General features: G+C 30.0%; 1 protein-coding gene across 1 annotated transcript; it reads right to left on the reverse strand.

Moving 5' to 3' along the window:
- Window positions 1-201: 201 nt before the first annotated feature.
- LOC126888793 (probable serine/threonine-protein kinase dyrk1) lies at window positions 202-21,463 on the reverse strand. The gene is made up of 2 exons (XM_050657166.1): window positions 21,390-21,463; window positions 202-1,100 (listed from the first exon to the last, which is right to left on the reverse strand). The coding sequence occupies exons 1-2, from the start codon at window positions 21,413-21,415 to the stop codon at window positions 329-331; spliced, it is 798 nt and encodes a 265-aa protein (XP_050513123.1). The 5' UTR covers window positions 21,416-21,463; the 3' UTR covers window positions 202-328.
- Window positions 21,464-24,629: the final 3,166 nt, after the last annotated feature.

The following is a 24,629-nucleotide window of genomic DNA, read 5'->3' on the forward strand; positions in this document are numbered from 1 at the left end:
AGTAAATATTATCTAAATATTAGTTTATTGCATCTAGTATAATATATTATAATGCCGTATTACAAGGTATTCTACTTTCCCGCACGTCGTCCGTGAAAATTTACATTCACGCACGCCGTGCGGGAAAGTGCCTGTTTTAGCATGGCCATAGAAAAACTCATTTTTGAAATAATTTTTATCACAAAAAATGAAAGAGGTATACGTGTTTATAAAATGTATTTACTAGTATGTTTATACAACGATTTTTTTTTAATTCAAACAGTCCGAAAATTCGAAAGAAGACCAAGATGTTGACCTTTTGTATTTGTATTTGTATTTGTATTTGTATTTATATTTGTAATTTAATTTTAGGTCCAATTGAATTTTCATTTGAATTTTCATTTTTATTTTCATTTGTATTTTCATTTTTATTTTCATTTTTATTTGTATTTTTTGTGTATATATCTGTATTTATATTTGTATTTTTATTTTTATTTGTATTTGTATTTGCATTTGTGTTTGTAGTTGTATTTTTATCTGCATGTTTATCTATATTTTTATTTATATTTGTATTTTTATTTGTATTTGAATTTATATTTGTATTTTTATTTGTAATTGTATTATCTGTATCTGTATTTATATTTGTATTTGTATTTTCATTTGAATTTTCATTTATATTTATATTTTCATTTGTATTTGTATTTGTTTTTTTATTTGCATTTGTATATGTGAATGTATTTTTATTTTTATTTATATTTAGATTTTTATTTTTATTATCATTTATATTTATATTTGTTTTTGCATTTGCATTTGTAGCTGTATCTGTATTTGAATTTGTATTTTTATTTGTATTTGTATTTGTATTTGTATTTGTGTTTTTATATACTGAGATACCATTAGCATCTGAGTGAATTATCTCAGCTGTTTGGGATATATTAGAAAAGGCTATATCTTGATTATCATTTCCAACCACCTTAATCTTAATCTCCGTAACATCAACGCAGTAGATTAGGATTTCTGGTAATATCTTTAGCTCATCTGTTAAGTATGCTGTATTCTTGTCTGAACATGGTTGACCTTCATCAAAGCCACTACGTGCATATTTGATTAACAGCAAAAATCTACAAAAAATAAATAAGTTTTTAAATACACTCACCGGCGCAAAATTGACAATTTATAACTTTATTATAATTGTGCTCCGCTTTTTAAGGTTCTTGCACCAGTTTATAGGTACATGTACTGATATCGTGCGGTATTATTCCGGTAATACAAAAATTTTGCTTGCATGGTATTATACAGGGGTGAATCGAAGTGTTGTATTTTCTCCTAAAAAAATCTGTGGAAGAATGCAAGAGCTGATTTTGTTTCATAGTCCAGTCATATTATTCCGGAGGCATTACTAAAATTTTGTTTTTTGAATTGTCCGAATATCTCTTTTCATAAGAGGAAACAGTAGCGATCAACAGATAGCGAAAACGCGTTCCAAGATTGCGGCTGTAGTTTTGAATATTTTTCGAGATCTTTGGCACACTTATTCGTAATATAATAAAGAATGGCGGTACAGAGCCCTTGAAAAATATATTAATATGTGGAAATTACTCTGTAATTAAATACAATATTAAAAAAACGAGCTAGTCTGGGCTGATTATCGGAGAATAGGCCATTTTTGGGAAAAGTTATTTACTTGCAATTTTATTGCTGGGATCGAATTATAAGATCCTATATATAGTGTGCTACTTTTTTTATAAACAAAATGGCGCACGAAAATCGTGTTTTTTTCAATTATTGCTCTATAACTCCGAAGATTTTAACTTTACAACAAAAATACCCAAATTAAAATTCACCGTGATTAAATTCTGCATAGAGACGTGTTTTTCCCGATCTGCTCCGACGAAAATTTTCCTCGGAAAATGCGGGTTTTCCCAACAAAATCTTTAATTTTCAAATAAAGTTTTAGATAAGTAATTATCTACCAATAATTAAATAATTTGGTGACTTAAAAGCCTTCTTGGTTTAGATTATAGTTCCAGAAGCTTGTGAAAATTAAACGAATATTCTAGCAACAAGATGAGATGCCTATTTAACATTTTGTCGACAAATTATAAATTTTTTATTTTTTTGCATAATCTTTAAATGTTTAAAAAGATAGTTATAAACAAATTAACGTTTCTCAGAAAGTTTTTATTATATTATTATTTTAAAAAATAGCTAAAATACGCATTTCAAATATCTTGAAAATGAATGCTTTAAAACTTTTTTGCAACCATTTGCAAATAAGTTATGAAACAGCAAAATAAACATAAGATTACTACGGTGTTTATAATTTTCTTTTTAATTCTTTCAAAGCTTAGAAGTGAGTTTAAAGTACAAGCTAATTATTTACAAAAAAATATCGATTATCAGTTTAATGGTTATATTTTAATTAAAGATTATAAATATATTTTTTTGTAATTTACACGCACGAAAGTAGAATAATACAGTACTGTAGCTAAAATTTTCACTCGGAGCGACGACGGGCCGCGCAACATACACTTTTAATAAATAATGTATGCTGCGTGTCAGTCGCTTCGAGTGAACATTTTGGCTCCGACTCTGTATCAGGCCCACTTTTGCGCTAAAAATTACAAAAAAAAGTATTTTTAATCTTTGATTAAAATATAACCATTGCACTAATTTTTGACATTCTTCGTAAGTAATTAGATTGTACCATAGACTCACTTTTAAGCTTTGAAACAATTAAAACAAATTATAAACAACGAAGCAATCGTATATTTACTTTGCTGTTTCATAACTTTTTTGCAAATAGTTGGCAAAATTTTATAAAGCATTCATTTTCAAGACCTATGAAATACGAGTTTTAAGTATTTTTTAAAATTAGAATATAATAAACAATTTCTGAGAAATGCTAATTTGTTTATAACAATTTTTTTTAAACATTTAAAGATTATGCAAAAAAATGGAAAATTTATATTTTGTCGACAAAATATTAAATAGATATCACACCTTAATAACCTTTCTAAATTTGATCAATGTCTCGTGATTATTTTGGTTGTTATTGCGACTGTAAATTGTTACTTAACAATTGAATTGTTGCTAAATATTCGTTTCATTTTCACCGGCTTCTGAATTTTTAATCTATACCAAGAAAGCTTTTATTTGACCAAGCTATATAATTATGCATAAATAATTACTGGCCCAAAAAATTTATTTGAAAATGCGAGATGTTGTTGGGAAAACCCACATTTTCCGAGGAAAATTTTCGTCGGGGCAAATCGGGAAAAACATGCCTCTATGTAGAATTAAATTGGGGTGAATTTTTATTTTAATGTTTTTGGTGCAAAGTTAAAATCTTCGGAGTTATAGAGCAATAATTGAAAAAAATACGATTTGTCGGCGCCATTTTGTTTATAAAAAAAGTAGCACACTATCTGCGGACTTTGCATACCTATATTATTAATATATAGGATCTTATAATTCGATTCCACCAATAAAATTGCTGGTAAATAAACTTTCTTTGTACTTTACTAATTAGACCAGCGTATTATAACAATTTTTTTTTTTCAAAATTTAAAGATTACGCAAAAAAAAAGAAAAATTTATATTTTGTCGATGAAATATTAAATAAGCATCTCATCTTTATAATCTTTATAAGTTTTATCAATGTATCATAATTATTTTGGTTTTTATTGCGATCGTAATTTGTTAATTAACAATCGAATTGTTGCTAAAATATTCGTTTAATTTTCACCGGCTTCTGGAATTACAATCTATACCAAGAAAGCTTTGATGTCACTGTTATTTAATTATTGATTAATAATTACTTACCTAAAACTATATTTGAAAATTAGAGTTTTTGTTTTGAGGAAAACCCGCATTTTCCGAGTAAAATTTTCGTCGGAGCAAATCGTGAAAAACATATCTCTATGCAGAATTTAATTGCGGTGAATTTTTATTTGAGTGTTTTTGTTGTAAAGTTAAAATCTTCGGAGTTATAGAGCAAAAATTGAAAAAAATACGATTTGTCGGCGCCATTTTGTTTATAAAAAAAGTAGCACACTCTCTGCGGACTTTGCATACCTATATTATTAATATATAGGATCTTGTAATTCGATTACAGCAATAAAATTGCTGGTAAATAACTTTTCCATGAATTTTGCTAATTAGCCCAGAGTAAGCCTGTAAGAAATACACTTTCTTCAAATAAAGTTTTTTATCCGATTTCTAGATTTTGTGTCATTTTGGAACTACTAATGAAATAAAAAATGTTAGTAGTTCCAAAATGACGCAAAACCTAGGCATCGGATAAAAAGTTTATTTGAAGAAAGTGTATTTCTTTGTTCTTCTTAATGGCGGTACATGCTCGTTTTTTTAATATTGTATTTAATTACAGAGTAATTTCCACATATTAATATATATTTTTCAGTATATTTTAGTAGTTCCAAAATGACACAAAACCTAGGCATCGTATAAAAAAGTTTATTTGAAGAAAGTATATTTTTTTGTTCTTCTTAATGGCGGTAGAGGCTCGTTTTTTTAATATTGTATTTAATTACAGAGTAATTTCCACATATTAATATATTTTTCAAATTGGGCTCTGTACCGCCATTCTTTATTATATTTCGAATACGTGTGCCAAATATCTCTAAAAAATATTCAAAATTACAGCCGCAATCTTGGAACGCGTTTTTGCTACCTTTTGATCGCTACTGTTTACTCTTAAAAAGGACTCATAAATAAAAACGCTGATGGACAAATAAAATAAAGGTTGGATTGATGAGATTATAATGGCAGCCCAGATATCAGTCCTATTTAGCATTTATGGGATGAATTAAAGAAAGCTATTCGTCGCCATACTAGGCCTCCAGAAAATTTGGTACAGCTATGGCCTTGGTAGAGCAATATCGGGATATTTCCCAGGCAAGGATAACACATCTTTATTTGATGCTAAACAGATTGCGAGCAGTCGTTGCTACAAGAGGTGGACGTGAACATACCCGCTATTAAATTGTTTTGTTTTGTTGGTAGTTCTTAGTCCTGTCGCCAGGGGGGTACAACGGCCCCCTTAATTCAGATGGACTTACCCAAGTTTTTTTTTTATATATTTTGACCCGCAGAATACGAAGTTTTTGGGTAACAGTTGATCCGGATGTCGATAAGATTGTTATAGACAAAGAACTTGAGGAATTACATAACAGCGATTTCTCGCAAAACAAAACATCTTTTTGTATTTTTTGGGTCATTTTAAGCAAAAAATATTCCTACAAGTTTTTTCGTAGAATGCATAGTTTCCGAGATAACCGCGGTTGAACTTTCAAAAAATCGAAAAATTGTAATTTTTGAACCCGAATAACTTTTGATTAAAAAATAAAGTAGCAATTCTGCTTACCGCATTTGAAAGTTTAAGTCAGATTATATCGGTTATGATTATTTACATTGCTAAAAATTTATTATTTTATTGTTAAACAAAGCTATAAACACCTAGTATGTGAGTGATGTTTTCTATGATTTCTCATTTAAAATCGAACGAGTAGGTAGAGTAGCTACAAGTGCAAGCGAGGCAATTTCTACGTAGCATGCGTTAAAACGCATGTATTAGGCACGGGAAACACTATGTGTTTATAGATTAGTTTAACAATAAAAACATTAATTTTTAGCAATGCAAATAATCAAAACCGATATAATTTGACTTAAACTTTGAAATGCGGTAAGCAGAATTGCTACTTTATTTTTTAATCAAAAGTTATTCGGGTTCAAAAATTGCAATCTTTCGATTTTTTTAAAGTTCAACCGCGGTTATCTCGAAAACTCTGCATTCTACGAAAAAACTTGTAGGAATATTTTTTGCTTAAAATGACCCAAAAAATACAAAAAGATGTTTTGTTGTGCGAGAAATCGCTGTTATGTAATTCCTCAAGTTCTTTGTCTATAACAATCTTATCGACATCCGGATCAACTGTTACCCAAAAAATTCGTATTCTACGGGTCAAAATATATAAAAAAAACTTGGGTAAGTCCATCTGAATTAAGGAGGCCGTTGTACCCCCCCTGGCGACAGGACTATCTGCTTTGTTTTGTTAATTATATTGCGTTTGATATTTTTAATTAAAAAACCTTGAAAGCAGTGTTTTTATTTACAGCTCTTACAAGAAAAGAGATATTCGGATAATTCAAACAAAAAACTTTAGTGATACTTTCAGGATAATACAAAAGGGCTCTGAAACAAAATCAGCTCTCCAGTCAGCCAAATATGAAAAGTTTATTGCAGTAGAACCATTTTATTTGCAACTTGTTATAGAAACAAATTATTCGTGTTTATTGCATTTATAAAAACGTATGTTCTTTGACTTGTATAGTCATATAAATTGTATAGATTATAGTCATATAGATAATACGTAAATTATTCTTTTTATTATAGCGCCATCTATCAATAAAAAAGTATAATTACGGACGACCTTTTTTTCTGTCACTTTTAACGTAATCCTTTAGAAAGAAATCGAAAAAACTGTGAAGCACTCAAAGAAGCCTCTGAGAAAAATTATATGTGTTAGGCCAGGGGTCACCAACTAGCGGACCGCGGTCCTCATCCGGACCGTGAGCTACTTTTGTGCGGACCGTCATTAAATTCAGAATATAGCGTTTGGCAATTTTGAAAATGTTTGGCCATTAAATTGTGTACTGTATTTGGCTTAAATCCTCGAATCCGCTTTATTAAAAATCGGTAGAGATCACACTTAACAGATGAATATCTCAACTCCCTAATAGGGGAGTGCAATTAGAATGAAAAGATTCAATGTTTCGGAAAAAATCAAACAAGGTTATATTTTTCTAAAACGTTTTTTGTTAGTTTATAAATATGTTAAAGTAAAAAGTTCTATTCACAAATTTCGCCGCTAATTGTTTATTAATTGTTTAAACAATAACAATTGTTTTGTATAAATAATGTTAAGTATATGGGTGAATTTAACATTTTATTTTGATAGAAAATGTTTTTATTTTAGTATAGATTATGCTGAACCCGAATCTGACATTACAATTTGCAAATTCAAAATGGCGGATTCAAAATGGCGGATTTTTTCCTAAAAATCCTTAAAAAGTAGTTGTAAAATCCGAATTTTTTTTATAAAACGTGTTTGTTTACATACATGTGGATGTTTTTGAGAGGTTACTGAACCTGAATCAAATTTTGATAATTTAAATTATAAAATGGCAGATCCAAAATGGCGGATAACTTAAAAAATAGTTGTAAAATAATAATTTCTTTACAAAATGTATTTATTTCTACATATATTTATTTTTGAGAGCTTTGATAAACCTAACTTAAATGTTAACATTATAAACTATAAAATGGCGGATCCAAAATGCGGATTTTCTAAAAAGAACATAAAAAAGAACATTTTTCTAAAACATTTATTGTCTTTATTTTTAACAGGTTGTTGAATCTGAATTAAAGATTAAAAATTTAAATTTCAAAATGGCGGATCCAAAATGGCGGATATTTAAATGAAAAAGAAGTAGAATCCAATCAAACAAATTTCAGTTATGAGTAAAATACCTATATTTTTCATAATACTGAAAATTGTTATTATGAAAAGTTGTTCAGAATTAAAAACGATGTGTCAATATGCAATTACACTCTTCTAATCGAAATATGGTTTGTGAACTATAAAGGTACATATTTATTGCGCGAAATATAATTTTTTTACATACCTCGTATAGATAATATTGATAAAATATAATATTTTATATTTGCATATCCAAATGTTAGACCACGCACAGCTATTTATGACGAATAACTTTCTTCACAAAATTAATAATTAACAAACAGTTATCATAAATAATAAGTGAAAATTTAATGATGTTGGGTATAATTAATTTGAAACAATATTAAAAAAAGACAAATTTGCGATTAGAAGGATATAATTACATATTGGAACATAGTTTTTAATTCCAAACAACTTTTCTTTATAAAAATTTTCGATATTGTGAAATATAAAGGTACTTTACTCTTGAGTGAAATTCATATTTTTGACATATATTTTTGACATACCTCGTACAAAATTAACAAAATTTGATATTTTATGGTTGCATCTTATATTATATACGATGCAGAGTATTTTATAAAGAATAACTTTTTTTCGTAAAACTGATATTAAAAAAGTTATCAATAGGTTCCAAGTTACGCAGACATACTGTATAAGAGCTAAAAAAAATTTTTTTGTTGAACATTTATTATTGTTGAAGCGTATTATTAAATGTATTTTAGGTAAGTTTTACAGAAAAAAGTTTTGATCACTCTGTATATACATTTTTTCAGCTGGTAATTTTCGGTTTTTTATTACATTTTTGTTATCTTTCTTAGTTTTCTCAAAAAGAAATTGTTTATTTCATTTTTAAACTAAAATAATTCAGTGTCTTTTTAAGATTACATTCTAAGCTTTAAAAAAGTATCAAAAAAATTGTATTAGATTTATTCAAACTTGAGTAATACCGTCTTAAAGTGGTGGGAATTCTGTAAAATTAGGAAGATCTCAAAAATTACATTTTTTGAGACATCGTATTATTTGAATTAAATTTTTGAGATTTTTTTTGAACAAAACATCGTTTAGTTAGATTATTAAGAGGTAAGTTGTGCAAATTTGAGAGTGTTATAAGTAAAATTGTATTAGTTACACATTTTTAAATCATTTTTAAACAAAATTCATGGTAAGGCTCACTTTCCGCCCACACCGTACTTATGTCCATACATTTTATTTATTTTATTACAACCATAAGATAGCTTATTTAATCTTCTTTCATGTCCAATTTGTAAAATTTCTTTTGGTCCATTAGTTAAAGAATTACATTAAAAAAACTCAACCGTGCACTTCTTCCAACGCTAGTTTACAGTGCGCCAATGTGTGTGAGAAGGGTGACTTTAGCGTTATAAATAAAAAATTACAAAAGCTAGAGATTTAATTTTAGAAAAATCTTTATATAAGGATTTTTTTTGTAAAATTTTCTAAATTTTCCAATGGTCAAGTCAGTTTTTTTCTAAAAATTATATTTTCGGAGTTATTTAAAAAAACATCTAACTTCGTTGTTCATTTCTTTAATAAAAATGAAGCACCCACTTCTTGAGTAGAACTTTTTTATATGTTGTTTATTAAACATTTCTTAATGAAATTACAGAAAGTTTTATCTTGTTTGATTTTTTCCGAAGTGAAAATCTAAATGCACTCCCCTAGAATGAGACTCAGTCGCACTAAACTCACTCCAAACTTCAGACAGGTTGTACATAAAAAAATGTCATTTTTCTCTCTGATAACTTAATATTGTAAAATTAAGTAAACTATAATATAAAATTGTCATGTGCATTTTTTTATATTCATTTCCTCTCTACTGTTAACTAGGAGTACTTTTCAGATGTGCATTTAATTAAAATAATTTTCAGATTTAATAAGTTTGCAACAAACACCTTGCATTGAAACTAATGTAGAAAAGATAACATGTTAATTAGCATTTTTTACTATGATTATTTATTTTAAATTCTACAGTTTTCTTTCTACAAAATTGAAGATGTCTAAAAACTTCATTAGCATTCAAAATATAAATGCCTAATTTTTAAAATATTCTCAGTAACAATTTACAACACTGCTGTTTTCAAAATTTACTGACAATAAAATCAAAACAATACACAATGAATTTATATTTTATTTATTATCTCAATCTAATGTCCATACTCAATTTCTTATTTGTAAACAGTGACTTGTATTTTATAAATCCTTTTCTAACTACTTATATTTTGACCTTTATCTCCTCATCTTTATCTAATTGTGAGTTTATAATTGCCTCGAGATATCTATACTTCTCGACCCTCTCTATCGGTTTACACTCCAATTTCAGATGTATGTTGTCAACTGGGTTTTTTGAGATCACCATGAATTTGGTTTCATTTTTATTCATTGTTAGTCTCATCTTTTTGCTTTCTCTGTTAATGATATCTAGGAGAATTTGTAGATCGTCTATATTCTCTGCCATGATTGCGGTATCGTCTGCAAATCTTATGTTATTAATGATGCTCCCTCCAATCCTTACACCTTCAGTTCTTTCCCATAGTGCCTCCTGAAATGTTAGTTGGGAGTACAAATTAAATAATTGTGGCGACAGCACGCATCCCTGTCTGACTCTTCTTTGAATTTCCACTTGGTTTTTCTTACTATCTTCTACACGTAACGGTTTTCTTTTAGGTTCTACTGTCTAATTTATAGACTCCTTATGGTGCCTAAAATTATTAGCAAATTTCACCTATACCGGCTCTTAAGGGGGCATTAGTACGCTATGGTCAAAATAGGTGGCAAATTTTTAAACTAACGTTTAACAGTTCTTTGAATAGATGGCAGCACGTACATATATTTTATTATTAAATTTAGTTCTCTGAACGACACCGCATTGATGCCATGTATTGCAAGTTAAGCTCGGCACATCTCGATCTTAATCGTACTTTGTATTTACAGACGACAGTTGTTAATCCTTTCTTTACCTGCCTAGGGTAAATTCTCATTAATAGATACTAAACGTTCATTCATTTGGAAATAGTTTATTATTTAATATTGTATTAGACGGCAATTCGTAATTCTTTACCTGCTCAAAAGAATTTATTTCAAACTAAAGAAATTTGCAATTATTTGAAATACAAGTAAGTGCCTATCTAAATGCCCAAAAAAGAATTATGCTAATTCTCAGAATGAAGATCGAGTATAAAATTAGTATTTTAATAAATGTAAAATACGTAAGTCAATTGAAAAATAGCGTCACTACAATAACTTTTTTCATATGGAATGTTTTTTCAACAGGGGAAGTTTTTTCCTCGGAAAATTTCACATTTTCATTTCATTTCTCATTTCAACATGCGAGGCAGAATAATAATTAGCCTAATGAACCACTTACTTAAAACATTTTTAAAAGTAATATACAGCAGAATATATAAAAAATGCGAAGAACAAGTATCACGGACAAAGATTGGATTCCGCAATGCCTTGCCCTTAGGCACCCGAGAGGCTCTATTGACTGTCCAAGTGCTTATGCAGAGGTGCAGATATATCAACTGTGACGTACCTATATATTTGTTTTATCGACCACAAAAAGGCATTTGATAGAGTACAACATGATAAGCTCATACTCATAAATTATCTTGGAGGAAACTGGATTAGATGACAAATCTAAACATTAGATATGCCGACGACGCAGTAGTTTTTGCAGATAGCCTAGATGATTTGCAAAGAATAATGTCGCGCATATAAGATATAAGCAGTGAACATGAACTTAATTTCAATACGAAAAAAAGAAAGTAATGGTAGTCAGTAAGAGCAAAATATATTACATACCTTTTGGTTAACCAACAACCAATTGACAGAGTGGACATGCAGCTACACATACCTTGATACCTACATAAACAGTCAATGGGACCACTCTAGTGAAATAAAACAACGCATAGGAAAAGCGAGATCAGCGTTCATAATGATGTCTCGTTTCAGAAATCTCGTTTACCACTTAGTAACAAAATTTCTATTATCAGATACTATGTATTTTCTAGATTATTATACGGAGCAGAATCTTGGACTCTTTCCGAAGCTTCTTTAAGAAAACTCAAGGCATTCGAGATGTGGTATTACAGTCGCATTTTAAGAATTTCGTGGATGGGTCGTGTGCCTAATGTTGAGGTCTTACGTAGAATGGGCAATGGGCAAGAAATGCGAGATTATTAACACACAATATTATCAAAGAGCGCAAAGTAGAATATCTTGGCCATGTTATGAGGAATGAACAGAGATTGCCGATACTCATTCTTCAGGGCAAGGTATTGGGAAGAGAGGACCAGGGAGAAGAAGAATATCTTGGCTTCATAATCTGAGAAACTGGTTCAATACATCGACAAACAGACTATTCCGAATAGCAGCAAGCAAAGTTAGGATAGCCATGCTGATCGCCAACATCCGGAACGAATAAGCACAGTGAGACGAAGAAGAATACCTCATTTTAAATTATTCTTCTTCTTCTTCATGTGCCTCGTCCGTTGCGGACATTGGCACGTTAGTCCAAACCATTGGCGTAAGTTTTGAAGCCATGAGTGCCTTCTTCTTCTGAGTCCACGTTTGCTCTCTATTTTATTCTGTATTGTCAGTGGCAGTATACGATATTTGTCATGTCTCATAATTTGATCGATGTATTCAGGTTTCCGTTTCTTAAGTGTGAAAGAGATTTCTTATTTTTGTTTTCCCCTCGGCGCAATACCTCTACGTTGGTAGTGTGAGTCGTCCAGGATATTTTGAGGATAGGTCGGTACACCCACATTTCGAATTCCTCTAGCTTTTGTATTAATGTTTCCGTTATTGTCCAGGCCTCTGCTCCATACAGCAAGACCGGAAATATATCATTTTAGCAGCCGTATTTTTAGTGGGATAGATATGTCGAATTTGATGAATATATTTCTCATGTTGTTAAATGTTGCTCTGGCCTTTTCTATTCTAGATCGTATTTCGGTTGTTTGATCCCATTTCGAGTTGACGACTGTTCCAATGTATACATATGAGTGTAATGTGTAGTGTGTGTGTTGGGTAAATGTCTTGTTACTTAGCAAAGTCGAAGTCATTGTTTTTGCAAAGAAACAGTAAAATTGTATCCGAACGTCTGCGGTTCATCCGGTGAGTATCGATCCCACAAGGAGAGAAACTATTTTCATTTATTAATTTTTAATAAATGAAAAATTCTCCACCAAGGTGAGGTTCGAACTCACGACCTTTAGGTCCAAAGGTAGGCGTTTTTACCACTGAGCCACAGAGGGGTTACAATCATGATTGAAACTCAAACAAAGAACAAAGTCCAAAATGTTTACTGGCAGGGGGAGGGGCCACTTTTCTAAACAAAACCACGTAATTCGTATTTCCATGGTTACAAAACTCGTTTTCAATGTTTTGCAGATTTTTTTAACATTCGGCAAACGCGCATCTGTCGCCATTTAATACATCACTGCTGCCATCTACTAAATGACACGTGAAATCAGTGTCTCACCTATTAAGTGATAGCCGAACTAATTTATCACTAGAACAATGCCAACTTGTTACGGTTGTATCAACAAAATCCCTAGATTGCAGCTTTTAAGTATAATTTTCATCTTTAGGTACGGTTAATTTAAAAAATATGGAAGTATGAATAATGAACGTTTGCTTAAAATAAAGCTTATTGCATAGTTAATCATTTATGGTAGTTATTTTGTACCGAAGTTCAAAAATTATTACATAAATCCAATTTTTAGGGCAGGATATTAAGTAAGTTGTGACATGGGTTCTTTTAAGTACAGTTATAAAAAAATTACTGCTTTCTTTGGAAATTTTAACTAGATACTATTAAACTAGAAAGTTTATAGTTCACGTACATACCCACAAGTTGAAAATTGGTTTTGAAATAGTGACGGTAACTGTACCTAAAAATTATATAAATTTTAACATTGTGTCATACCACCTTAAGGTACGTTTTCACGACCATGCAACTTACGCCAATTGAATCAATCACAGTGTAGCTATATCAACTAAACAATACCAGGGCCTAACCAACCTAATAACAACATAGCTAAGCTGGAAGAAATGATGCAAAAACTCATGGAGCAAATGGGCACAATGCTCAATTTGCTTACTACTGTCATCAATAAGATCGCTTAATGGCTTCACAACTAAAATATAAAATAGTAGTCTGGAACGCAAATGGCCTTTATCAGCTCCCCAAAGAACTTAAAACATTCATACTTAATCAAAATATTGATATATTATTAATTTCTGAGACTCACTTTACAGAAAAACACTACATGCGGATTCCCAACTATAAGTTGTATTATACAAGTCAACCAGACGGTAGAGCTCACGGTGGAAGCGCCATGATTATACGTGATTCTATTAAACACTCCGAAATGAAAAAATATAACAAAGATTACCTGCAAACAAGCAGCTTAACAATTGATGAAGCACACGGCCCAATAACAATATCTGCCTTATACTGGCCACCTACACATGTCGTTAAAAAAGAACATTTCCTAGAATATTTCCACACTCTAGGGAACAAATTCATTGCAGGTGGAGATTATAATTCAAAACATCCGATGTGGGGTTCTAGACTAACAACACCAAGAGGCAGAGAATTACCTAAAGCAATGGTAGAAAATAACCTGCAACAAATGTCTACTGGCGAACCAACTTATTGGCCGTCTGATTTAAACAAAATACCTGATGTTGACTTCTGCATCACAAAAGGCATCGATAATAAAAAATGTAAAGCTGAATCATGCTTTGATTTATCATCAGACCACTAACCGTTTATAATAACAATCTTCGAAAAAATCTTAAACAAAGTACATCAACCAACTTTGCATAACACCAAGACTAACTCGTCCCAATTTAGAGAAAAAAACTAGACAGCCTGATCTCACTAAAACTTTCCTGGAAAAATGAACTCCAACTAGAATCAGCTGTAGACAAACTAACAAAAAGCATACAAATTGCTGCATGGTACGCGACATGCAGCTACGAACCATCTCCAAACAGAGATAATGTGTCTTCCACAATTAAACAAAAATTTTTAGAAAAAGGAAAATTACGTAAAAATTTGCAATAGTCAAGAACGGCAGAAAATAAGAAAAAACTTAACAAAGCAACAAAGGAATTCAAGGAATTAATAAATGAAGAAGTAGGTGTAATTGGGTGTAATTTAGTACATATGTTGGTCTTGTTGATGATGCATCCTGGATAAATTATTTGACTTGTTTTAATAATGACTCAATATTAGTAGTTTCTGAAGTGGATTTGTCTAATTTGGTAATTTTCTTCTCCTATTTAATTTGCAGTGGTTTTGGTTTCGTGAATTCTGTTGGTATAGTTTCTGTAGGAGTGGATCAAGTTGGGGGTGACACTTCCGAGTGAGATCGTTTATTTTTATTATCGGTATCAGCGCTGACTTGAGCATCTATTTCTTCTCGAGATTCGTCATTTACATGTGTAATTTGATTTTGTTCGGGACTAGTAGATGGTATTTGTGGAAGAAAATTTTCCTCCGTTTGGAGCTTTTGAGTGTTTTGTGGATAAGAGGGATTTGAGGTACAGTCCGAGCAAACGTGACTAGTTTGGTGGCATTTGTAACAAGTTATACATGGCTGTATTGGGGGTCTTGTATTCCAGCTCTAAGGAACGAAATCGGAGACATAAATTTAAAACCAAGATTGATTAAACACTGTTCGATTATGTTATGGGGTATAGATGGACATACTTGGGATAGAACTAATCTATTATCTAGTGTAATTAGTTTACGTGCTTTGATTGTATGTTCTCCAATCTTAATTTCACCATGTTGACTTCGAAAATCATCTACGTCTTGTATGCTTGAAAGTTAGATGCATATTCTTCCGTTTGACATTTTCGATGAGAACAGTACATTTTTGGATGGACTATAGTCCCTACTGCAATGGTGTACAGTTCTGTTCTTATTTCGTCTACTGCCGGTAAAATTATGGCCTGATTTTTTGTGGGGAATTTTGTTAATGGTTGTTGCTTAGTTATGGTAGAATAAGTAATTTTATGCTGATCGGGATTAATTGATAGACCCCTGTAGTCAGAAGTACCACCTGCCATTTTGTCAAATTTTATCTTCTATCTTTTTTTAAATTTAAATTGAACTTTCATTTCAATAATTTTAATTTGGGTAGGTCCGACTCTGTTTATTGAAAAGTACATAGTCGATCTAGCAATTAGCAAAATAATGCCAACAGTTCAAACTAGTTTTTAAATAATTAATAAATACGAAATATAAAGTATGTTCTTCGTATATATATAAAAACAATGCTTGTAATCAAACTACTGCAAATTTGGAAACTGTACTTACAGCTATTAACAGATCACTGTACACTGCTTCTATATTTTTCAGTTTATTATTTAAATTTACAATGTTTCTTCTCAAAACTATAAAAGTTGTGGAGCTCAAAGTATTTCGACTTTTCTACCTGAACTTTCAGGACCGGATCTTGAACAAATTTATTACAAGTTTATAGGTGCTTTTTTAAAGCTTAGGATGTAATCTTTGAAATGCACTAAATTATTTTACTTTAAAAGTGAAATAAACTATTTCTTTTTGAGAAAATTAAGAAAGTTAACACAAGTAATACAAAAACCTAAAATTACCACCTAAAAAAATGTTTATACGAAGTGATTAAAACTTTTTTCTCTAAAACTTACCTAAAATACATTTATTAATAAGCTTCAACAATAATAAATGTTCAACAAAAAAAAATATTTCAGCTCTTATACAGTATATCTGCGTAACTTGCAACCTATTGATAACTTTTTTATTATGACTTTTACGAAAAAAAGTTATTATTTATAAAATACTATGCATCGTATATAATCTAATATCAAATTTTATTAATTTTATACGAGGTATGTAAAAAATATGAATTTTACTCAATACTAAAGTACCTTTATATTTCACAATATCGAAAATTGTTAAGAAAAAAAATTGTTTGGAATTAAAAAATATATTTCAGTGTTTAATATTTTTCAGGGATTACATCCTTCTAGTTAAAATATTGTGAATTTCGATTGTCTAGAAAATAATATAGGTGTACATATTTAGGAAGCTTTGTTTTATAAACTAATAGTGTTTTCGTAAATTGCTGTTTTATTTTCGACACTTAGGTACTTATGTATTTATTTGGTAAAATGACATAAATCCAACCAACAGTTCAGAAAAACGAAATAAATCCATTCATATTGAGAAAAATGCTATAAATCTACACAACGTTTAAGAAAACTGAGATAAATCCAACAAAAATAAAGCTTTAAAAATTGAAAACTCCGAAATTGAACACAAAACTCCAACTTACTGTCAAAATTAATTTAATAGTAAATTTCTATATTCAGTAAAATATTTACTTTTAAATGGGTTTAATTCAGTTAGTTTTTTTTTCGATAACTCACAATCATATATTTTGGATTTACTGCGTTTTGCTTAGATGCTCCTCATATCATATCCTTTAGTAGATAGGCAAAGGTTTTAAATGACATTTTTTGAATCTTTATCCAATAATTTGTTGCTTCGGAAATTGTTAAAGAGAGCTAAAATTTTGAAAAAAAAAATCGGCTATAACTTTGGCAATGAACTTAGGGCATTGATTTCCATGAAAAGTTGCGTTAGGTATTCCTTATAATGCACAAACAATTTCAAGACGATTCGTCAATAAGTTTAAATTTTATTCAATTTGTTTATCCCACTGAGCTTTTTTGCAATGTCATTGCTCAGAAAATGATTACGATACAGCGATTCGACGGGTACCATATGAAACAAAAAGACTTTTTTTTTTTGGTTTGGACTATGGTCATTTAGCCAGTCTCAATCAAAAGTAAATGTATTAAAGATATTGCCAATTAGTGAAACTTGGTTATTATAATATTATTACAATTTTTTACTTCTTATTTACCTACTCATTACAGCTAATGTACATACTATGTTAATAAATATAAATATATTACTTAATGTTTATCAAGAACACATAGTGTATACATTTTACAAATAAAAATATTAATCTTAATATTAAAATAAATGCATTCTTTTTTGTATTTTATTTTAGTTTTTTTTTTGTTTTTTGTTTTGTTTTTTTTTTGTCATTACGATAGGATGTCAACCCGGTTCATCCTAGTCCAGAGAAATAAGGTTTTTCTCGTGACACATCACCCTCCAGGCCGAAACCAAATTTTTTGAGTAGTATGGACATCTATATTATTAACCTATATGTTTCCTGCAGCCGATTTTGATGATATACATAGTTATAAACAAATGAAGATCTAAAAACGGTAAATTATCGCTTTTTTCGTCTATTACCAAAAAGTTAAGCACTTTAAACAAATTTGAGAGTAAGAAACTCATAAATCGTATAAAAAACTTCAATATGGCATTCGCTGAATATGTCCAACCTTATTGGTTGCTTAGAAAATTGCAAAATAAATCATAAATATTGAGTTTATATAAATATTCGTAACTTAGGTAAAAATTAACTTAGAATCTTCTTATTACCCGGAATTCCGAGACTTCTTGTACTTAAATTATATTTTAAATTTCAAAGCAATTGGTCAAATAGTTTAAAAGTTATTTAATTTAATTTTCCCAAATTCATTTTTTTTGCAACACTATAAGTCAGAAAATTATGAGGTTAAAATAATACTTCGGACAGTTTATGAAAGAAGAACATTTATACTATTACCTTAATTAAAAATAAATGACAAAAAATAATTTTAAACAGTGTAAAATTATTTTGCAAAAACATGTCCATTTTTTGCTTACTTATAAACAATTAGAATAACTTTTTAACCGTTACCCGTAGAAAAATTATTTTTTCATATTTAGAAAGACTGAATTTTTATACACATTTAGAAAGAAAAACAACTGTTCTAGGACATTTAGGGACAAAGTTAGCCCCCCCATTTTTTTAATTCACATGTTTTTGCAAAATTATTTTGCAATATCTATAATTATTTTTTGTCATCTTTTTAAATTAAATTAATACTGTAAATTTTCTTCTTTCATAAACTATCCAAAATATTACTGTAACTTCATCATTTTATGACTTACAGTGTTGCAAAAAAAAATAATTTTGGATAAACAAATTAAATAACTTTTAAACTATTTGACCAATTGCTTTGTAATTTAGGGTGTAATTTAAGCACCATAAGTCTCAGCATTCCATGTAATAAGAAGGTTCTAAGTTAATTTTTACATAAGTTATGAATATTTATAAAAACTCAAAATTTATGATTTATTTGGTAATTTTCTAAGTAACCAATAAGGATAGACATATTCAGCTAACGCCATATTGAAGTTTTTTATACGGTTTATGAGTTTATTACTCTTAAATTTGTTTAAAATGCCCAATTTTTTAGTAAGAGACGAAAAAAGCGAAAATTTACCGTTTTTTGATCTTCATTTGTTTATAACTATGTATATCATCAAAATCGGCTGCGGGAAACATATAGGTTATTATTATAGATGACCATATTACTCGAATAATTTGGTTTCAGCCTGGAGGGGGATGTGTCACCAACACGATATTTTTTTCCTTATTTCTCTGAACTATCCCCGCTGAGTTTAAATCCTCTTAGTGATTTTTTCTTTAATATTTTTTTTCATTATTAATTTTTTTATTTATTTTTTTTTGTTTCATGTTTTTATTTATTTTTTTAATCTTTTTAATTTTTTTTTATTTTTTTTTATTTTATTTATATTTTTTTAAACATATTTTACAAATACTTATAACTAGGGAGCGGATTTTATGCTAAATGCATATTGCATGCATATTTCGCATATTTGAGAACTTTACTAAATTTTGCATATTTTTAAAGAAAAATGCATTTTGTGCCTATTTAAAAACATTTTAGTCCAAAAAAAAATTTATTTTTTATTTCGACACAATATATTTCCCCGCACAGACTGTCGTATCTATTAGTTCGAGAACTACCTGAAGAGAGACGGCTCCTTCAGTGCCTTTTCATTTTTTCTTAGAAAATACCCGATCTTTACACAAAGTACTTATAGTGCTGCTGTTATAAAATGATTGTATGAAATAATGAAGGATGGTTTACCGGGAAATCCGAATTTTATTTACTTTTATTATAGTTAGTAGGTATTCATAACTGTAACTCTGGTGATTCTTTAAATCCCCTATTGTTAAGAGAATTTACACCTTTAACCATAGTTTTACGATTTTCTAATGGAAATTGAAATATTCATGCTTTAGATTAGATCCCGTCTTTAAACGGCTTTAAAACTTTGGAGGACATATGCGAAATTTTTAATGGAAATTTTGAAATTGATTTGGTGCAGAATTTTCGGCTTTAACAAGTTATTTTAAATACACCCCAATTACTTCTGTTAATGTTGAAAGGATTTTTCCAAGTTATAAAAATATTTGATCTGATCAAAGAAAACGTTTCCTCGTAAAAAATTTGGAAAAACACATTGTAGTGAATTATAATCGAAGATACCTATGTATAGTGATATGGTTGTTTTATTTTAAATAGGTAACTATTGGAATCAGTTTTTGTAAAAAATGTCAATAAATTGCATATATAAAAAATAATGATTTTATTTGAAAGATAATAAATAAGATTGCTGCCCACCCCCCTATAAAAGAACCCCCTAGAATAGAATAGAACAGAAAATTTGTGGTTTCTCGAAATGCGCATTTTTTAAATTTTTAGGCATATCTTGCGCATATTGCGTAATTTTTTACTGCATATATATGCGCATATTTCACCAAAATTGATCGCATATAAATCCGCTCCCTACTTATAACTAATTACAATAATATTTTACTATCCGACAAGAAAGATACCAAACAGTCAAAAATTTTCTTTTTATTCAGTGACAGAATAAAGAGAATATTTACAGGGAGTGGGATGTTCTGGTCTATAATTCTTTTAATTAGGTGATTGGTTAGTTGTTTATGCTTTTTGCATTCAAAAAATATGTGGTTCAAGTCACTTTTAACCTCACATTCTTGACACATACAAATAAATTCACAAAAAGACTTTGACAGAGATAAGACATTTTTGACTTAAAAATAATTTGAATAGCTTTGTTTAGTGACTGTAGACTAAATACACCTTGATATTGATATTTGTAAGGCTGATATTTTTACACCAACTTTTACAAAATAAATTCGCCTAAATCGATTAGGATCAAACTTAGCCACTTTTTTTATTTAATTTGCAGCTACTTTGTTTATAACAATCCAGCAACCTAACTAGCACCATTTTAAAAATTATGGTGTATAGTTTATAATATACCCTATTCCACGAATATACAATTGTTGTGGATTATCTCGACAACAAATAATTTACTTTGCAAATTATGAAGAACGAAAGCAAATTGAAAATTACATTGTTGTTTATTAGAACAGTTATTAGAGCCATTTACTTTCGCACTTTTTATGTTGCACACTAAAATATACGTTGTCGCGATAATCCAAAACAGTCGTATATTCGTGGAATAGCCAATATGTAAAAACTATGGAGTAAATATATGGAGTAAATTTGGAACTTTAACAAAGCGATCAATATAAGCTTAAAAATAAGCTTTAAAATGAAGTCCTAAAGAAATCAGCTCTGGGCCGGTGGTGGAGAATTTTAAAATCCGTGCACTCAAAAAATGAAATTGATTCTTAAAACATATGGTGCCATTAATATCTCCGGAAATTGTAGATGGATTTTCATAACTATTTTTTTTATTTTCTATGTACTCGAATTCTCGTAGAGTTAATTATGTACCAATATCTTCACCTATTATTCAATATTTTAGGGTGGATATACGATATAAATAATATCTTAACAAAAAAAGACACTTACGAAATTGAAACTCCCAGAAACTTCATTGCAATAAAATTGGAATTACTACTGCGAACATTTGTATCTTGTTTGGGTATTTATTTACCATAAAATAATAAAATTTATGGTTTATTGTTTCTCCAATATTATTTTAGTTATAAACTCTCCACCTACTATAGTAATTTATTTGAACTGATTTACGCTAATTTTGCAGATTTTTGCGAATACGCCCGCTAACTTCGAACGGCAATATAATTAGTGCAGTCAATGAGGGTATTTGGATCCGAATTCCATCCTACTACATCGATTTACTTGATATTTTATCCTCACAGTAAGTAGGGAAAATCTCAAGCAACAAAGTCTACCCTATATACTATGGTGTTTTTATATTGGGGGCGGTTTGCACCCCTTCAAGACGGTGGAAAATTTTTTGATCAAAATATCCACGGAAGTGTTTAGATAACCTAATTCTTATCAAAAATTGTTTTATAATTTTTTTTTGAAAAATCAATAATTTTTAGTTATTCGTGGAAGAAAATTTTGCAATTTTCATTGAAAAATGACACCTTTTTGGACGGCTTTTTGCGAATACTTAAAAAACTGTGCATCTAACTAAAAAAAAATTTTAATACATTTTGTAGCTCATAAAAAACCAAGGTATTCACTCCTTAACAAATCTTCTAGTTATAACACAAAAAGAAGTTAATGGTAGTTGAAAGTGGAGAGAAGACCAGTTTCAGGGCTTCGCAGGAGCACTAACCACGCAGGTGAACGTTATTTACATCTGGAGACTTTAAGTACACATAATGTTAAAGAGAATTTGGAATCAGAGCCAAAATGCCTTTTACTGCTCCACTGTTAACGAGTACACACCGTATAACACGTTTAAATTTTGCACCAGGACATGTCGATTGGGATATTAACGACTGGACTAATATTTTTCTTACCGATGAGTGCAGATTTGCACTTTGTGGATCCGACAGACACTTTGCACTGTCGGATCCACAAAGTGCAAATCTTGACTCATCAGTAACAAGAATATTAGTTCAGTCGTTAATATCCCAATAGACATGTTCTGGTGCAAAACCTAAACGAGCCATACAGTGTGCCCTCGTTAACCGTGAAGCAGTAGCAGGCATTCCGTTTCTGATTCCAAGTTCCCCTAATATGTTTTTGACCGAATTGGCACTTATTGGAACATTGCGGGCTGTGGAGAGATCATTTAGTAGTTGTCTAGCTGTAACATTATGTGTACGCAAAATCTGCAGATGTCAATAACGTTCATCTCGCAGGGTTCGTACACCTGGAAAGTCCTGAGACTGGTCTTCTTGTGCATCCTTCACTTTCTCTATACCTTCTTAAAGTACTCGAAACGGTGGAATGATGGATTTCTATAACATCAGCAAGATATTGCTGCGATCGTCCATCTCCAAATAAAGCTGCTCGTTCTGACGTTATATTACTCATTTTTTGTAAGAACGCACTTTTCCTTTAAAAACTCAAGCATACATAGTACACAGATCAAATTGTCGAACACAAATATCAAAAATAGGTAATCTCCTTTAACAACGTTTTGTTCACTGTTTTTTTTTTCGACAAAAACACGCTTCAACTTGAAATGTTATGGGTTTATAGATACCCAAAGAAGACTATAGACGAGTATTATAACATTCTGCTAAAAATTAAAAGTTATTTTTAAACTTTTTTTCTGTTTCAAAAATTATGCAATACTTTTTGCGTTTAGGATATACATATTGATGTGATCTTGATTATTGATATGAGATAATATTTTTATATGTCATTTAATTTAATCAATGCATTAATAATAATCTAATTAATTTACCAGATCACATATCAATATGTTTTCAATCTCAGGGCTTTTTATAAAATTAATTACTTACATACGTGGCTTCTAAGTATTTCTCAATGGTTCCTAATCGGGATAGGAAAGAAAAGAGTAAAATAATAACACATATGGGTTACAATTGTAATCAAAATATTGTTTATTTTATTTAAATGGCAATCACTGCTTAATATTTGCTATATCTTATTATTCTTAAACATAACATTTACACATGGGAATCTTATTTCCTTTTGGTTTCCAATTGAAAGTTTTTATTAACATTTAACTATTATGATTTATTAGCAACAATTCTATTTAAGTTTGATGAAGCTTTTCTGATATTATTGATTATGTTTCTTCAATTTTAAATGTGGTATTTACTACGAAAAACCCATACATTCATGTCCAAACAAATGAGACTGACCTTTTTCTGGTGAACTGAGAATGTCTTCACACAAGACCCGTTTCCTGCTATCCTTGGCTGCAATCAAAACCTCGTCCTGGCTTCCAGTAATGTTCTCCTCTGAAACTAGCTCGTATAGCTCTCGTTTCCTGCTTCTGTCGTGATGCTGTGTTCTACCTTTTTCGAAACTGCAATCAGCTACCGGGAACTCTTGGCTCAAGGAGGTTCTTTTACTCTCAACCTGGCCTACCTCTCGTTCCACGATAGATACTCCACACTCACGGAACTACACCGGCTTTCTTACTCTCCGTACACTACCGTCTACTACTCGACTTCACTTCTCGACAGCTCAAAACATTCTGCTCTCACTTTGTCATCCATTCCCCTACTTTCTAAATATCCCTTCCAGATTCACAAATCAATCTTCCACCACCAACTCTCATTCGTAATATTCCTCAAAACCAATTTTTAATCTTTCTAAATATGCTTAATGGATTTCAAAAGAAAATATTTAATTCCCATTCTAAAATACTTTCTAACTATTTACAAATTTTAATGGCCTATTCTCTCTTTCAAATGAGTCTTATTTAGCATAGGCTAATGATCGAAACCTTCCGCGAAAAACGATAATGAACTATCATCTATTTCACTGAGTTTTATTTAGCATAGGCTAATGATCGACCTTCCGAGAAGAACGATAATGGTACGCGTCATTCACTTTGTTTATCTAAGCACATTGTTCCGAGTTTCGTACGCTTATTCTAATCACTTCTTAAAATTAAATATAACAATTTGTTGTATACAGGTTGTTCTAAATTTATATGCCCGAGGTTGAGAAAATTAAAAATATTTTATATTAAAGTGAATTTTGTTTATAATTATCAAATTTTAATTTTTATATCAAATAGAAATATAACAATATGTATTGATGTGATCTTGATTATTGATATGAGATAATATTCTTATATGTTACTTAATTTAATCAATGTATTAATACTAATCCAATTAATTAACC

Source organism: Diabrotica virgifera, chromosome 7, assembly GCF_917563875.1.
Source record: "Diabrotica virgifera virgifera chromosome 7, PGI_DIABVI_V3a".
Taxonomy (NCBI): domain Eukaryota; kingdom Metazoa; phylum Arthropoda; class Insecta; order Coleoptera; family Chrysomelidae; genus Diabrotica; species Diabrotica virgifera.

Excerpts from the sequence above, each read along its gene's own strand:
- LOC126888793 (XM_050657166.1), bottom strand. The coding sequence starts at position 21,415 with ATGAAGTTTCTGGGAGTTTCAATTTC. Across the intron at positions 1,101-21,389 it reads TTTCTGGGAGTTTCAATTTC|ATTTTTGCTGTTAATCAAAT; the intron begins GTAAGTGTCTTT and ends TATTTTTTGTAG.